The sequence below is a fragment of the Pogona vitticeps genome, chromosome 3 (genome assembly GCF_051106095.1).
Source record: "Pogona vitticeps strain Pit_001003342236 chromosome 3, PviZW2.1, whole genome shotgun sequence".
Taxonomy (NCBI): domain Eukaryota; kingdom Metazoa; phylum Chordata; class Lepidosauria; order Squamata; family Agamidae; genus Pogona; species Pogona vitticeps.
In genome coordinates this window covers 73289608-73308512 of record NC_135785.1, presented here as the reverse complement: position 1 = coordinate 73308512, position 18905 = coordinate 73289608, and the positions used below count along the sequence as shown (strand labels likewise).

The following is an 18905-nucleotide window of genomic DNA, read 5'->3' as shown; positions in this document are numbered from 1 at the left end:
GATTGCCCACTCCTGCTATACATTGAATCTGGAGACTAATTTTTCTCTATTTTCTATTTAATTAGGGTCAATGCTTCTACCATGGCCATGTGCAAGGTTATGCTGGGTCTGCAGTAAGTCTGAGTACTTGTTCTGGACTCAGGTAAGTGGGGACAAGCTGGAATCATGATAGCAGTTGACAATACAGACTCTATTAATTAAGGTCCAAGTCACGAGGCTGCTTTTCTGATGCAATTGCCCTGCTTTCTTTACTGAATTTGCTAGGATCCAGTTCACAGTATTTTCCATTTGTAACCTCTGCATATTTTCCTATCATTTCTCCTTCTCACCTCTAACTAACTAACTAACTAACTAACTAACTAACTAACTAACTAACTAACTAACTAACTAACTAACTAACTAACTAACTAACTAACTAACTAACTAATCCTTCCATCGCAGTCACAAGAGTGGTGACATTTTCGGTCGCTAAAGACCTCTTCCCTCATTCTCATAGCTTGCCTGAGAATCCATTTCATTGCATGGAAACCACTGGAGATGCAAGATGGAGGGAAGGTGACAATACTGACAGGGAGAGATTTTCCGTAATTAAAATTGTTCTCCTTCCATCTCATGGCTTCTGCACAGATTATTAGCAAGTAGAACAAGCTGCAGAAAAGAACAAAGACTGCTATTTTCTCCTGGTTAACATCATCACCCTTTGGCAAATGTAACTTACACAATAAGATTTTGGTTATAGGATTTTACTGTTAGTCTGGATCCTTTGGCCAGTATTCTGTTAAGAAAAAATGTGGTAACACCACAGAGGTTGTAGTCTCAACATAAAATCCAGCATGCCGTTGCATAAGCCGGAGATGGCTTCATAGAAAACAATAGGTTTCCATCTGTGCAAGAAGGTGGTGAATACTCCACTTGGGCAAACTCCAGGAAAGGACAATAGAGCACTGCATGTATGATAAAAATAAAGGCTGAAAGGCAGGATACAAATATCTGAAATAAAAGAATAATTAAATAAAATACAATTCTAGCCTTTACATTTAGCATGCTGGTTATGAAGCTCTTGCTTCCTTAGCTGTCTTGAGTATGCAATTATGGTCACAAAAGGGTGACTACTGGATCTTTTATATCCCAAGAGGAACAATATTAAACAGCAAAGAACCTCACAAGACGCATTAATAAATGCAAAAAATGAATATATTTTATTACCTATCAATTATAATTCTAAATAAAGGGGTTTCATGCATTCAGCACATTCACACCATATACATACTCACCAAAGAGAGAAGAATTCTTTATCTGCATTGTCCAAGTTCCAAAGAAGTTCCAAAAGCCTTTTGGTCTCAGCAGACAAATTATGGTCGCCCAGACCCCTCTTTTTATATTCTATTTAGGCAAGTTTTTGGGTGGGCATGCGTAGTAGATGTTTCTTTGTCTCAGGTTGTAGCTGGGCATGTGTGGTAGATATTTCCTGGTTTCCCCCTAGATATATGGTCCTTATCACTTATTATGAAGTATGGAATGTTTAATGTGTCTTCCATCACTTAGTAGACAGGTGTGGAATCTGCTTTGCTCAGGAGGATCTTCATAACAGGGTCTTCTTAATCCCCTTTACTCTACTCCCAGCAGCAGATGTTTTTTGTCAATTTAGTTCAAAACATTCACAGTTCAAAAGATTAATCTCTCATAATCAGGACTTCTAGCTAGAAACACAAAGTCCTGTTTTTCCTCTGGTTCTGTTTGTCTCCATCTTTGTGTACTAACTCTCTCTCTCTGGTTCTTCACCTGATCCAGGCCAAACATGCACACACCTCACATTATGACATCAAGCACTTAGATTAGTTATTATTCCTAAAGGCTTTTTTAGACCTGCCCTTTTGCTTAAGCTTCTCCATCATTCAGGAAAATTAGTTCTCTGCACTACAGCTCTCAGAATCCCCCAGCCAGCATGGCTAACTTTCCTAAGCTCAGAGGATCGACATGCCTTCTTTAGTCTTGTTCCCAAATCACTTTTGTTAATTTTGTTTCCTTATTCTAACAGTCTTCCTTGTTTTGGCTACCACCTACATTTGTAGACCTCTGGGGCCAAGGTCTTTATATAAGTGGCCACAAAACTCACAATTAATAGTAAACTTTTATAGTCCACTTTAGGGATTCCTGCTACTATGTCTGCATCTGTCTTCCCAGCTGTTTTATCAGAGATCCATGAGGTAATAATAGTATCTTCCTGATCCAGGAAGATTTATCTCTGTTTACCAAATGTTCAGGACATTGTGGATACAAACACACCTGTGCTGTATAAAAATAATGTTGTTATGTTTTTATTTTGGCATTTATCCCAAGACAGAGGCCAAGACTTGTTTACATTTTTAGGAATGAAGGGTGTATTTTAAGTGGTCTCTCTTTTTTGTATTTTTGGAAAAAAAAAACTCTGTGTGAAATCATAGGTATGGTTGAGAAACTAATGTTCTGTAGCTATTCATGTCCTACTTTTGGGGTGGGTGTCTGAAAAGGCCCCTCCTGTTCCCCAGTTCTTCTTATATAGGTTGGCTGCCCAATCTAGCAATTGTGTCTGGGGATACAACCTCTGTTCTAGTCCAGCTGTGAACTCCTTGGCAAAATCTAATTTGCTGATAGAGTATGACATTTTCAAAACCAATACTGAGATTGAAACAAAGGAAGGATCTAACCACTGTGGCAGTAAACGGCAGTTCTTGCATTAGTGCACTATGGTCATAGAACCATGGAACTACAGACAACGGAGGGGGAAAAAACTCCCAAGAGTCATTGATTCTAACCTTCTGCTGGTTGCAGCAAAGCCACAGCTGAAGCATCCCTGATAATGGCTACCCAACCTCTGTTTATAAACCTCTAGTAAAAGTCAGTCCACTATATTCTGATGTAGTCCATTCTGCTGTCAAACATTTTTCTCAGGTGGTTTTTCTGATGTTTAGTCAGAATCTCCATTCACTCTGGTGAAAGAGATGGTAGTTCACATTAGTATCTGAATGGTTTGTTAACAAAAGAAAATGTGCCTAATCAAGAACCTAAATTAAATAGGTTTATTTCTTTAGTCAAAGGCACATGTAGAATACAGTGTTTCTTGCATTACAGATACTGTACAGTTCAGGAATTGACTGCCTTATATGCTAGACATCCATGGGCACCATACTTCAAATGGCATTCCAAATTATTTTCCTATCATTTTCTATAGCTGGGCAGTGGAGGCTATTTTTCAGAAGAGTAAATTTTGAATTAAATGTTGATGTTTTGCAGCTGTTTCTGGTTGAACACTTGCATCATTGTGATGTTCTCAGGAGGTATGATAATGAGTTGAGATTTCTGACCCCAGCCTTTACAGCATATTCTAAAGTAGATAGCATGAGCTTTTCTACTTTTTCCTGTCAGGCTTTTGAACCTAAATTAGCAGCATTTTGTGCTTTGTATGGGTAAAATCCATGCCTTGGCTTTAATAAATTGCCTCAATGGGTGTCTATACATAATGGAAGCTTTTTCATGGAATTACCTTTCTTTTAGTCCTCTACATTTAATGTACAGCTTAGTAGCAACACGTACTGATAACTCACAGATGATATATCCTGAATTAGAACCATGTCATTAGACATCCTCCTACTGAAAAACTGATGATATGCATCTCATAGCCTTTCCCCCATTAAGGAATAAAATAAAAAGTTCTAATATCTTATGAAGTGTTCATTTCCATATATATGGTATTATAAAAAGATAAAAACTATCTGCATTTCTCTATCCCTAACAAAACAATATTGCTAAAATATTTCATTTTTGCAATACAGCTTTTTCTCTAGTTAAAATTGAAAGATCTAAGACAAAGAGTCTAAGATAAAAGATGGAGGTTTTCAGTTATAGCTAGCAATGTTGAGCAGACTCTCAGAGCTTTTACTGGCACAGTATTGGGTGGCAGAAGCCTTAAGCTTCCTTATTTTTAACAAATAGTTATCGCTAATTTTCTATTCTTTTCTTCTTCTTCTGTCTTTATCAGACAGTGTTTTGTATTTCAGTTTGGTCCACTTTGGGGAGGGGATGGTTTACTCCTTTTTCTGGCAACCACATGATGTATGGGCAGTCACAAACCAATCTGTCCCTTATCCATGCCAGCCTGCATTTTTAGGGTCTCTGTTCAGGGTTGATTTGATTCAAATCAAATTGATTTAAATCACAGTTTAAATTTGAAAAATGATTTTTTTTCACGATTTAAATTTTTTAAATCATTTTTTAAATTGAAAGTTATATTGTGATTTAAATCAATTTAATTTTTTAAAAAAAGTCATTGATGTTTATCCACCTTGTCCCTGGCAGGAGCTACTTTTTAAAGTGTCAGTCACTTTATTGATTTGGTTTGGTTCTACCATATATAATCTCCAAGATTAAACCAAAGTGGATGGCTTTGCTCACACTTCTTTAAGCCACTGAGCTCTGATCAGTTATTAAGAAATGTAAAGCTTCCTCCCCGTCTCCCATGGAGGAAGAGACTGAAGAGAATGTGAGGCTTAATTTTTAAAATCTCTTGTAATCCAGCACTGAATTGGTTGAACAGCAAGATGATTCACTGCTGTGCCATTTAAATATATATATATATTTAATTGCAGTTTTCTCTAGCTCCCCCATGGAGCTTTTTTGTTATTTTTCTTTGTTTAATTCCATTTAAAGGGAGGAACAGGCTAAATAGGGTCACTTGCGGTGCAATGTAGTTTTCTGCCCCCAAACCACCTGATCTTTCCTGTGGATACAGGGATTGCGCCAAATGACATAGCGTACCTCAGAGTGGCCCTGTTTAGCTCAGTCCAGCCTGAGACAATTTGTTTTTCTAATGGTGGCACCACTAACAACATTGTTTCTTCCTCCTCCTCTCTTCTCCTTAGGTGCTATATAGTTTACTAAATCTGCTGGCTTTTTTCATGGCCAGTACAGCTCCCCGCCTGTTGTGAGGGACAAGGAAATACTGCTGATTGTGAGGGTATCATTGTCATAATGTGAAGGGTATCACTGGAGTTAGGAGGTGGAACTGCCCTGTACTGGAAATCCTGGGTTGCTCAGCTGGGAGAAACATCAAGGTGAAATTTTCCATGTCATGGAGAACATTTTAATGTAGTAGGTGTATGCTAAAGACAAAGGAGCAAACCTGGGAAAAGAAGGTGGTGGCAGCCTGTTTTGCAATTCTAACTATGATGACATAAGAGTTTCTAACACCAATATCAAAGTCAGGTTATTGGCTAGATATTCCTTCTGATGTGCCTGTAATTGCAAACCAGGAAGCCAAATAAGTTATGTTTGGTGTACTGAGAAGGCGTACAAGAAATATGATGTTTTGTTGTCTTGGAGAAAAATGTTGTTCAAAGTCACGGAGATTATCAGCTGCATTAATCCACAGAGAAGTTTTGCTACTCCCCATTAAATCTCTTCACTGAGTGGCCACCGAATTGATCAAAACACCATATGGCTCCACCAGCAACACCTGTCCTAAGTATTTAAGATATCAGAGAAGAACACAATGGATGATGCAGTCTCTGAGAATCTTGGTCTTAAGTGATTAAGTTGTTAATAGTGCTTTCTATAATCTTAAACACCTTAGACTTAATGCAATGTCAAAAGCACACTTCCCGTAAAAAGCAAATGCACCAAATGCAGCTTTCATCCCAACCTTTAATACCGAAATCTCCCCTCCCTGCAACCATTCAACCCTTCAGATCATTCTAGCCAAGCAAGAGTTTACCAAGACATTTATTAGGATCTCAAAATAGTGTACTTTTACACAAATATGGAATGGTACACAGAATTAAATACTGTATCAGGCTACGTTTGAAGGGATGTGAGGACTTTGAAGCAGGCAGTTTCTCTGCATATTAGAAAAATCCACTTTTGATTGTTGCTAAGCCCTTCTCTCGGCTCTTTTTTCTTCTCCTTTTTATCATCTGTATAGGAAAAAGCTGTACATAAAGCCTTTACTGATACCACAATTACGGCACCTTGACTGCCGAGTGCAGGACATATAATCGTATTAGTATTATCATTCACATTGTAACCCTAGCCTTAGCTTCTGGATGGAGGATACCCAGTGGATGTAATGTGAAAGGATTAACCTGGTGCTTTGGATGTGGATGATATATACTTTCTCTGTCCTGGAACAGACCTTTTAGCCCTGCCAGTGGTGTTTCTGCTTTTTATTCACTAAGGAAAAAATAGATTCCTTTTAACAGAAGGTGCATTTCAGATGAGAAGGGGACAGTAATGTTATTTGCCAGACAAATTAGTTATTAGGTGTTGCCTTGAATATTCTTTTCCATTGCAAGCCTAAGAAACAAAAACAAACAAATGTGTGAAGCAGACAGAAGGCACAAAGCTGGGAAACAACGGCATTAAAGATAATCTGGACCAAATCTAGGAGCTCAAATATGTAGTAATACAATACAATGAAGATATGAGGAGTTTTAAAACATAAGCTCTTTATACAGATCACAACTTTAAAACTAGTTAGATGGTTGTGATTATATAGACACATTTCATTTAGACTTCTGGGCAGGTTATGGACACACTATGGTGGATGATCTATGCTGGGACTTTGGTGGGAAGAAAAGTGGCACTATTAAATCTCTAGGACTTCCTCCATCCCATCCAATCCACCATGGACTCATGGTATCCCTTTTAGGCCAGCTGATAGGGTTGGGCCCTGGCATTCTAGACCTTCCTGTCTGGTTGTGTCCTGGGCCTTAAGCCGGGGCACCAAAGTTCAGAGGGCACAGATATGTGTTGCTGCAAGGATACAAAACCATCTGGTGGGAGGTCATGATCCCATTCAGCCTAAGTGCATACACTAGCTCCAGCTGTTCCAAGGAAACACAAACCAGGCGGACTCAGCACAGATCGAATGTGGCCCTCGTGGTCTCAGGCCCAGATGTTCTTTCTATTCCTCTGCCTTCTGCACACGTCGGCCAATCTCACGTTATCCAACCCTAATCAGTAGTGCCACGAAACCCCAGATGCCAAAAATGCTAGTCATGGCTCTGACTGTAGGATTGGGTTCTTTCTTGGAATTGCTGAGGGAGAGGTCATGTAGAACCTTGTATTACTGTGCCACCAATAGACTGATGACATCCAGCTATTGTGATGTTTCTCTCCTGACATGAAGGATATGGTTAACACTCTTGAACACAGCCTCATTTTTATAAGGGGCTGGATGAAGGCCGACAAGCTGAGATTCAGTATGGAGAAGCTGAAAGTGTTGTTATGCAGTAGAAATCTGGCTTAGACATTGGGGCCTAACCTGTTGTGGAAAGAACTGAACTATTCCTGAAAAATTATGTTTATACCTTAGAAGTACTTCCTCATACTGTATTGTTCCTGGGTTTTCAGGAGGTGGTAGTGGGGTTGCACAGTTGCACCTAGTGATCAACCACAGCCATTTTTATTAGTCTATTCTAACAACAAATATCCATGTCTGGGTTGTATCATGTAGATTACTGCAGTGTCTTCTATGTAGGGCTGCCTTTATGTAGCGGCTGCTAAACTGGTAATCTGTTCATAATATCATGGTTCCATAATCCTACTACTAAAAGAGCTCCACTGGTTGTCAGTTGCTGTCTGTCTCCGTTCAACATGTTGGTTTTAACCTTTAAAACTCTAGATTATTTAGAGTTCTGCAGTCTCAGGGACTGCCCATCTCAGTTTAATTCTACCTGGTTAATACAATCAAAGGAGATGTCCTTTTCAAGATGCCTGCAGTCAGGCCCTTGGGAAAGGGCTTTTTCCTATGTGGCTCCAAAACTTTGAAGCAGACTCTTTCTGGAGCTTTAAATGCTCCCTGCTATTGGGAAGAGTCTCAGGACACTTCTTTTTAATCAGAGTTTCAACAATGATGTTATAGCTTTTAATTTTCTCTTATTGTTTTATTATAAATTTTACATTCTTATGTTCATTTTTTAATTTTTCTGTACCTTGCTGAGGGTTTCAGAAAGATGGAATTAGAATATTGAAAGAATAAATGTAATACCCAATGTGGTGTAGTGGACAGAATAATGGACTAGGATTCTGGAGAACAGGGTTCAAATCCTTGCTCAGCCATGGAAACTCACTGGGGGAGTGGCAAAACCACTCAAATGTCTCAATTGCCTTGAAAATCCTTTTAGGATTGCTGTAACTCAGTTCTGACTTGATACCATGTAACAACAACAACAAAGAATAAATAATACAAGCAAATGAAAACTTTTCTTAAAGAACTGGGTGAGATTGTTGTTGTAGGTTTTTCGGGCTGTTTGGCTGGAAGTTTTTCTTCCTAACGTATCATCAGTCTCTGTGACCGGCATCTTCAGAGGACAGGAGTTAGAACTCTGTCTGTGTTCTGGTGTAGTGTGCTGTACTTCTGTGTTTTGAAACAGGAGTTCATGACCAGCTTGTTTCAGGGCATGTTCAGCTACTGCCAATTTTTCCGGGAACTGCAACAACTGGAAAAATCAGCAGAAGTACTGGATAACACCAGCAATCATTATGTTAGACTGTACAGGGAAGTCATTAAAATCTACAAACACAAGCACAGCTTGGACAAAAAAGAAGAAAGCCTAAAACTCAACAAAGAAAGCCCAAAACTCTCCCAGCACTGAAAAAACACAGCCTGCAATAAAGGTCAACAAATTCTACCCAGCCACAAGGACCGATGATCACTGCACACAAAAGACTAGCTACCGACACCCACCAATCACAGTGACATATCATTTGCCCCCTTATCACAACAATACACCCATAACAAAAAACACCCTGATCACCATAATCACCCAATCTCCTGAAAAGAACAAAAAGCTGATCCCACAGCTACAAATACTCAACTATCCCACACGCTACACCAGAACACAGACAGAGTTCTAACTCCTGTCCTCTGAAGATGCTGGCCACAGAGACAGGTGAAATGTTAGGAAGAAAAGCCTCCAAAACATGGCCAAACAGCCTGAAAAACCTACAAAAAACATCAGATCCCAGCCATGAAAGCCTTTGAGAATACATTAAACTGAGTGAGACCTCCCAGCATGGAAAGACTCTCCTATCACTTATCATCAGAGGCCAGCTGAATAAGAATGTCCTCAATTGTCTTTAACTTGACTGGGAATAGAGCACTGGGTGGTACTTTTAAGCAAGCCACAGACCAGACCCTGGAAATAATGTGTTATGAGTAACAAGTGTTTTGGGTAACATGTTACTTTTTGAGGTGGCATCATGATTTTAAATAATACAGATGATGTCACTTTTTTAGTATGATGAGTAATGTCTACTAGTTACTCCTTAAATATTGCTTTTTATTTTTATTTGTTTGTTTATTTACTTTTACTATCTTTAGGAAGAATTGGGGCCATTTTTTTGATTTTGAAGTATAATTTTAAAAAAGGAAAGTACCTAAAATAATAATAATCATATGCCATCAAGTTAATTCTGACTTATGGTGACTCTTTCCAGGGTTTTCTTGGTAGAAAGTGCTCAGAAGTGGTTTATCATTCCCTTCTTCTGTGGGTATAAAATAGCATATAAGTAATGAACAATGTTAACTAGTTTCCTTCTTTAATCCTGATAATTAATAATTAATTATTATATAAAATAGTATTCTGAACTGTCCTTACTCATTTTCAGGATGTGGATAGTAATATCTATTTTAAGTATTTATCGAAGGAGCAAATTAATACATGTGAGTCGAGAACTGTAACCTAATTTACTTACAATCCTTACTTGGTAACTTTCCTCTGAGGTGAGAATATTGCCATTCAACAATTTTTTCCAGCCTGATTCTCTAAGATGTGAATGAGAAAAGGACGCTGGAATTCTTGTGAAGTTTTATTTTTTATTTTTATTTTCCTGTTCAGAGGACTGGAGAAAAGGCAGTCCCACCATTCCATCACTGAAACTGGGCAGACAGATTCTGAACTTTTTCTCTGATGGGAGAAGTCAGAAAAATGCAAACTCACTGTGAGTTTGCATTTTTCTGACTTCTCTGCTACCTATTGCTCAGAAAATCACATCAAAGTGTCCAGCCTCCTCAATTATTTTTCTTTATTCTCAGTCTATAGAATATTGTAAGCTCTCAGGACTTTTTATAGAAAAGTGGAACTTTTTGGCATTGATAAACGGAAGACTGTGATTAATTTTGATACTATTAGAATTAAGGTGCCCGGTGCAATATTGTTCAGGCCTCTCCAGAAATAAGCCCCATTGATTTTAGCATGACATAGTCTCAGGTGAACATTATAGCAATGGTTCTCAGCTCCCAGAATTCCTTATCACTGGCCATGCTGGTTTCAGCTTCTGGAAATTGAAGAGCAAAACATCTGGAGGGGTAAAGGCTAAGAATCATAGGTGTATAGTAGTGCCACCTGAATCTTCCAATGTAAATGCAAAAGTAATTCATATATAAGATATAATATTCACAAAACCATATTTAAATTGGCTTTCATCGTGATGCTTAGAGTTTTTAAAGTATGCCAGGTGTATTTTAAAAACCTTTTGGTGTCATTGCTAATAAAACAGATGCCAGCATCTGACATATCAAGGAATCTTTCTGACATCTGACAAATTAAATTGAAACAATCTTTATTTCTCTTTTTAGCCGTATTAAGACAAAAAACCCCAGCACATTTGCAAATGGTTTAGAGATTATAAATGCTGTAAACATGTCACAAAAAGTCCCATGTCAAAACTCAAGCTGTAAAAACTGTCTTCCCATAGTCCTTAGCAGACACCACAGCCAAACAATTAATTATTCCCATGAAACAACATCACAATTATTATTCAATTAAGTTTTTCCATAAAGCTGTCAGCTTTGAGACAGAGAAAATGTGAGGTCCTGAAAGACTGTGTTCACAGAGATCATAGAAACAAGAAAGCTGTTGTATATAAAGTCAGAATGCTTGTCTACTTGATTATTGAGAACAGCAGAGATTGGCAATTTGGTGGTCTCCAGATTTTTTGAACAATAGCTTCTGTAAAACAACAGACAATGATTAAGGATTGTGGAAGATATCCAAAATACTTAGAAGGAACAGGTTTCCTGTCCTGGACTAGCACCAGCTGTTCCAGGCTTTTAGGCAGGGATCATTCTCAGATCATTCATTCAGTCAAATATTTCTAGCCTTCTAATATCCACAAATCTGACTGTAGGGTACAATCAGTGAAATATCATCAAAACAATCTAAAGCAGTGGAGATAGTTAAAAATAACCCAACTATTGTGGGGAAAATGAGAGTGATGGGCTGTAGCAAGCAACAGGCCACTGGATCTCAGGGGGTGGCAGGCACGTACAGTAGATATATAAATGGGATTGGGCATCTTGGCTTCTCTTGGCTTTTTAACATAAACATTCTGTTTGATATGACATTCTGTTTGATATTCTGCTCTCAAGGAAAGATGCAAATCCCTGCTTGCCTCCCTTCTCACAGGTGAGGATGTGGAACTGAAAAATTATTCTCTTTGCGCTGCTGATGGGCAAAGTATTTTGTTGCTCTCAACAACATAAGAGAAATGGGACAAGGAAAGAGAAAGGCAACAAGGATATTTTTCATGCAAATCAAGCAAGATTGCAGATAATGTCTTAACACAAATAATGCAGCCTGCACAAATTGATGATAGTCGCTGCTTTGTTGCACAGACTTTTAAGGATTAGAACTATTAGAGACAGTTGGTGTCTCTTACAATCAGTCATTGTTCAGTGCTTGCTACATGTGTTCTTCACTTGTCCAAGCGAAAGGGATCATGTTTTGCATGGACAGCTTGTGCACATCATGGACGTCATTGACAGGGAGAAGTCACACTCCAGTCATTCTTGCTTGGAGACTAGGACTCTTCTTGGGCTTAAAAGTTCATCACCAGGATGTTTTGTCTAGTCATGACAGCCTAATTTAATAAAAACAAAGAATTCAGCAAGTAACATTTTCATCCCTCCACTCAAGTCTATTACCTTATTTGGTTTTGAAAGCAAGTTAGTGCTTTGTACTCTTTAGTTAATGAAGAGTGGCCATTGTCTCCAAGGTATATGTATGGAGAGGTACTCACTCTTAAATAGGGATATCCTATGCCAACTAAGATTAGGTTCCATCAGTAGCCAGAAGGTTGCCTCTGGGAAACACAAGAGTTTCATTCATTCATTCATTCATTCATTCATTCATTCATTCATTCATTCATTCATTCATTCATTCATTCATTTCCTTCATGTGGGCTTCTTTTGCATGAAAAAATGCTAGTATAAAGTGGGCTGTAAAAAAGAGAAATCTGGCACTGGTCGACAGCAATTTTGGTGAAATAGGCAGCTGGGTAGGTTGTGTAAAGCTGTTAGCCATTGTCAATTGTATTTCAGTAAATGTTGACTTATCCCAGGGAGTTTACAATAATGTGGATCCATAAAACCTTCCAGGTCAGCTTAATTCCTGTTTGCCTCTGTGGCAGACTTCGTACCAGTTGAAGACAGTGCTCTTCTTTTCTGGCAGGAGAGGGGTCCGATACTCAGGAACAGTCATAATTACAGTACCTATAAAAATAACTAGTATTGTATATTAAGTATCAGTAGTATATAGTTGCTTGAACACAGGAATTAAAAAAGGACTTACTTAACTCAAAGCTTTTGATAATAAGACTGTAATTACATGAGCTGGAATGCAGCCACTTTACAAAATTGGTAGGAATTAATACTGTTTATTCCTAAAGATGCTTTCAGTAGAAGATCCAGTTAAGCCTTATAATACCCCTTTGTGAGAGCTAAGTGCTGTCCCTATCTTGCAGAAGGAGAAGCAGGTGTGATGCAGACAAATGATTTGTGCTCCACTATAAACATTTCGGTAGTGTTAATAGAAATGCAGATCTTCCAGTATTCTGATCATGTGCAATAATAAATCTATTAGAGCAACAAGTCTGACTTACAGTGTATTTAGCTCAGTTAAGTGTAGAGTCAGACACATACTCAAGTTTTCATACAAAAAACTAAGCAGAATACCAGAGCCTTTAAATAGGGTATTAATGCCTTAATGTTATGTTTGTTACTTTTTTCATTCAGTGTTATCTAACATTCTAAAAACAACACTTGACAGTAAAGTTAGGAGAGGTTTTGCTCATTAAAAGCTTTTTTTTTTACTGGTCTTTGACTGTAATAATAAAGTAATCACCATCATTAAATGTTTTACTTCAAGCATTCCCTCTCCAGAGGACACATGTTACTCATTTTCAAAAAAGAAAGGACCTGTATCTCCTCACCCCCAGTAAAGTTGTATCAGGTAGCCAGATTTAGCCCTGTAAGTCAGTGGCATAGCATGGCTTGCCAGCATCCAGGGCAAGTATTGTGCACCCTAACCTGTAAACCTTCCCCCAAGGCACTCTCCTCTTCCCCCATCATCATCCCTCCTTCTCCCATCTTCCCTCTGCTGTTCCTTGCCTAGCTCACATTGGGCTTAGCCAGGGCATAGAGGGGGTCCCACTGGACCTCCAGCTCTCACTGATAAGCTGCTGCCACTGCCTCCTGTAGCGCCCATACAGCTACACTCTGCTCCCACCACCAGCCCAGCAGGATGATGCTGCTGGCCAGCCTCAGTGCCACCAGCAGTCCAACAGTGGCTAGGAAGAGGCACAGGGGCTCCTGGACCCCCGGTGCCCTCAGCCTGGCCTGCATGGCTGTGGTTGCCCAGCAATAGCAGTAGCAGCCACACCCACCCACCAGCCCTGGTTGGATGGAGGCAACCAATGTGCTGTCCTCGACAGAGCAATCTTCATTGCCTGGTGCCGTGCTTGTTCTGGGCCGGGGATGGTTGGCATCCCCTGGTTGCCCACAGCCTTCGCAGGCAGAGGGGGGCTGTGGCAGGAGGGAGGGAGGGAAAGAGGACAGATGGATGCAGCCACCCGTGCCAGCCTAGTGGCAAGACAGAGTGTGGGAGGTGCAAAAGGGTGGTGGTTGCACCCCTAATATGGTTATGTCCTGGGGCAACTGCCCCCAGGGCCCCCATCCTATGCCACTGCTATAAATGCACTTGTAATATAGTATCCAAAAACCTTAGTTAGAATTGACTGGAGGCTATAGCATTTCTGATAGTTTCTAGAAATTACAGTTTAAGACAATCATGAACACCAATAATGAGAACCATTGCAGTTCCTAGAATTCTCAGAAATCCCATCATTTAAATGGGGCAGAAGACCGCCCGTGCAGCAGTTAACAACCCAAAATATCCCTTTTTCAAAATTACCATGTTTTCCCGGAAATAAGACAGGGTCTTATATTATATTAATTTTTGCTCCAAAAAACGCATTAGGTTTTATTTTCAGGGGATGTTTTATTTTTTTCATGTACAACAATCTACATTTATTTAAATATAGTTGTGTCATCTTCTGGCTGCTGCACAGTGGTGGAGGGCGGGGTTTCACTTAACTAGGGCTTATTTTTGGGCTAGGGCTTATATTACAAGCATCCTGGAAAAATCATACTAGGGCTTATTTTCAGTTCAAGTCTTATTTTCAGTGAAACAGGGTGGAAGTGGATGTCTAGCTGCATCTCATTTCATTTTTGTGAGGTTTGGCAGTTTTAGTAGTTTATTGACACCATCCCGCCCACTCCCCAGGGTTCTGGAGAGCAGAAAATTGGTTCCCAACTCTGCCAAAGTTGCTCATATCTGTCTTAAAGGGACCCCAAAAGGTAGGAGAGCTGAACACAGGGCCCCAGCTTTCTTTATCACAGATGCAAATCTATTTTCCAAATCATCCCACCACAAGCAGTGTCTAAAAGAAATAAAGAGAGGAACTAGCCTGATTGAAGAGAGCAAGAAGGCAACCACTATCTCTCCTGCTATCTCAAAGGCGGATGCTCTTTCAAAACCACACAAGTACAGGGAGATTGGTCAGGGATCTCCAAGGAGGACTGAGACTGTGAGTCTCTAGGGGAGCATTTGTCTCATGTCCCTGAAGACCATGAGAGAGAGAAAGCTGTGTCTTTCAAGTCAGTTTCAGAAACCCTGGCCCCGCCGCTTCAGCTAAGCCTCTCTTCTGATTGCTAGCAGGGTGGGGCTTTGGAAACCTTGGGCAGCTTATTCAACCTTGCCCCCATCACTGGTGGTAAACTTGTTCTCTGGCAAGTCATGTGGATTCTTCTTTCTTGTGGTGACACTACACAATTTATACTTGAAAGAATCTTGAGAAGTAGATTGTATTGAAAGATGATAAAACAGTATAGATGCTGAGCAGGGGTTTAAATCTACAGTTCCCTGATGTTAAGTCCGGTAGCTACATCTCAACTTGTCTATAGACAGATGATGTAAACACATTGTTTTCAATCAACTCTCCCCCTCTCCCTTTCTTTATTCCTTCTCACACCTTCTGGCATTGATTAATATGCTGTTTTCTCAGAGACCTCTGCCCAAAATGGCTTACAATACAGTAGGACACCCATATCCATGGGGATTGTCTCCACAATCTACTATGGATAACTGAAACAATGAAATAAGAATCCTATATATAAAAAACCTATAAGGAGGTGGGACAAAAGCCACAAGGGGATACCCTTGTGTGTTGTATATAGGATTGAAGTAAACGGGGGGGGGGATGAAACTGTGACTACTTGTCAAGCAGATACAGGGGTCCTACTGCATATTAAATGAGCAATGTAACATCATATTTTGATTAATTTGTATTTAATTGACCAAATAACAATGACATTTTCTTTGTGCTGTTATTTTTCTGGAATTGTTTAGTTCAGTGCCTAAACAATGCTAATAAGCAACAATAAATACAACAGTATGGTGATTTAAAAATCATACACAAAAGAAAAGAGAGAACAAGGGGGGTATTAACGGCATCCAGGATACTCCATTGTTGAATGTAGTTTTGAATATTGTCTTCAGCAATTTCCAGAACATAATAAGGGAAGGAGCCTGTTGTATCTCAATGGAAACCTATTCCTCCAGGTTGGGAAGCACTACTATTCTTACCTGTCATGTACCTCAGTGGGCCATAGTAGTAGTAGTAGTAATGGAATCTTGATACTGACTTTATGAAAGTTGTGCAGGTCTGGAAAACCACAAAGAGCCTAAATAAACATCTGCTAATCTGATCCAGCATATAACTACTTACAACACTGAATCCTTTTTTTGTAGAAAGAACAGTAATGCCAACAAATCTGAATACTGGCCCAGACTCTTCCACACTTTTTTCCCTAGTGGGAAATATATTTAAAACATTCTGAGCTACTCTCCTTTTTTCTGGAAGGCACACGATATTCATTCCTAGTCCTCTAATCACACTGAGGTTTAGATTTACCGCATTAACATGTCATCCATAGCCAATCATCCATTCTAAAAACAGTGATATTAATCTTAGGAGTGCTTGGATCACGTAACAACTGAAATCCAGGGAAGCAGAGGATATCTAGTTGAATTGCTTCACTGTAACAGAATGTCTGTACCTGCATCAGAAACAGCAGTGGGTTAGACAGTGCAATCCAGGTTGTACTGTGCAGAGAACAAATTAGTCAAAAATACAAAACAAAATAAAGAGTACATGCCACTTTGGATAATGTACACTCTCCCTCTGTGTCTGTGTGTGTGTGTGTGTGTGTGTGTGTGTGTGTGTGTGTGTGCGCGCGCGCGCAAGTGTTAACAAGCCACTTCAATCCGGAAACACAACCTTCCAAATTCCAAATATGACGATTAATTCAGTCATTAATTCATATGTGTGAAAGGTGAACTTCATGATGAGGAAGTAAGCAGTCATGTAAGTTCTGCCTCCAAATATCCCTGTACTTGGAAGTCAGATGTCTGCCAGTTGAGCATAAGGGTCTGAAGAGTACTGTGCAAATGCATTTGTTTATTTATTTATTTAATTTATACCCCGCCCATCTAGACAGAAGTCTACTCTGGGCAGCTAACAACAGTCCAATAAAATAAAACAAAACAATATTAATACAATTGAAGATGGCAATAAATAAATTAGGTAGACAGGAGGGAAGGCCTGCCTAAAGAGCCATTTTCTTTCCATTTAATGTAGTGTGCTGTAATGTTAAAGTTTTTACGTTGTTTCCAGCATGCATTCATCGGAGGCAAGGTAGAGACCTTGTGCATCTTAGCTGAACATTCCCAGTGTAGGGGGTTGGCATTATGTTTCAGTTCAAGCAGGCATGCTTTAATTCATTGTACATCCACTCAGCAAGTAATAATCAAGGTATCACAAGGGAAGCTATAAAACAAAAAGCAGGATAGCTGAAAGAAAACCCAAGAGTATATTTTAGCTGGTTCATCCTGGCCCCAGCGGGGCAAAGTTACCAGCTTCATTGTGGAAGGGTCTTTATGACTTGCTATGTTTTTGACATTGTGGTTTTTATTAATGCAAGATTTAAATTTTTACCAGTAAGGAACCCAAGGAGAATTGTTATGCTTAAGTGCAATAAAGTAATTAATAGACTGCTTGATACCCAGTGTGGTGTAGTGGATAGAGTGACAGACTAGGACTCTGGAGAACAGGGTTCAAATCCCCTCTCAGCCATGGAAATTGGCTGGGGGAGTATAGCTGGTAAAACTACTCCTTAAACATCTCACTTACTTTGAAAGCCGTGTTAGGGTTGCTATAAGTCAGTTCCAACTTGACAGCACATGGAAACATAACATGGTGCCTGTTTTCTTGTTGGGACAGAAGACGGTGCTTGAATATTGGCCTGAATTGATAATGGTATAATAATACAATTTTATTGTTACCTACTGAATTCTACACTTATCCACTCTTAATATTGTCAGTATAAAACTCAATGGGCATACGTCCTGCTGTTTAGTCTGCTACAGGGGCAGGATGATTTGATCCTATAGGTGCCAGCACAAAACAGCTCCTCCCCAGAGAAGGAGGACACCTTTTTGGGTCACCTTTTTAGTTGCAGGTAGGATCATTCCATTTTAGTTCATTTCCAGCATGTAGGATCACTGGCACTGAATCAAAGCAGAGCTTGCTGTTTTACAGTTCCCTTCTACTTTCAATTTCCCATTATCGTTGAGTAGCTTAAGAAGCCAGCTTAGTCAAATGGCATACTGGATTGGTATTTGACCTTAAGTAACCTTTTTTTAGCCAAGCCATCAAAGTTATATAGCCAAGCCCTCAGACTTCTAAGTTGGACTTAATGGCTAAAATCCAGTAGAGTTGCAGCTAGAGTCGGCCCATTGTATCAGTGAAACTTAAAAACATGTTTACTCACCAAATTTCCACTGACTCAAAGGGCCTACTCTAATTGGAGCTTGCTACTGAATTTCAGCCAATAGGTTTTTGACCTTTTGTAAATTCAGCCCAATTTCTTATGTGTGTTTGCTGAATACTCGTATTAAAATTTTAAATACAATATTATTTCCATGTGTTGATTTTTGCTCAGGACATTGCAAAGTTTGAGAAATTGTAATGTGTTCTTGCAAATATGGTTTGACTCTGGTTGTAAGTACAGAGAAATACTATCTTAGCATAGTGAACTAGATACCAAAATTACAGATGTACAGAATTTATAGTTAGTGCTTCATCACAGGTTGATTTAAACCTAAGGTACCTTTTCATGTTTATTAAAAATCCATCCGTTGGTTGCAAAACCCAACATAAAATATATTTCAACTCTATAAAAGAAAGCTTCACTTACATCTTTTTATACCACAGGGGACTTATTTTATTCGGAGATAAAGCCTATATTTTGGAGCCATTGGAAGGTACTACAAATGAGCATGTAATATATGAAGCAATGAAGCTAAAATTAGCCCCAGGTTCTTGTGGCTATCATCTCAACATCTCAGGTGTCACACTTCAAGATACTGTACAGCCTCTTCAGACATTTACTGGCCGGGTAAGTGGACACTGTATTTCTCTCTTTTGTGGTTTTACAAGATCAGTCTAAGACAAATTAGCTATGTAAC

The 18905-nt window shown here is 39.3% G+C and overlaps 1 protein-coding gene across 1 annotated transcript in view; it reads left to right on the top strand.

Annotated features, from left to right (window-relative positions):
- ADAM12 (ADAM metallopeptidase domain 12) overlaps positions 1 to 18905 on the top strand; it is a 271913-nt gene that overhangs the window by 134274 nt on the left and 118734 nt on the right. The window contains exons 5-6 of the mRNA XM_020791531.3: positions 66 to 142; positions 18652 to 18835. Coding sequence (XP_020647190.3) covers positions 66 to 142; positions 18652 to 18835 — 261 coding nt within the window. The remainder of the gene's footprint in view (positions 1 to 65; positions 143 to 18651; positions 18836 to 18905) is intronic.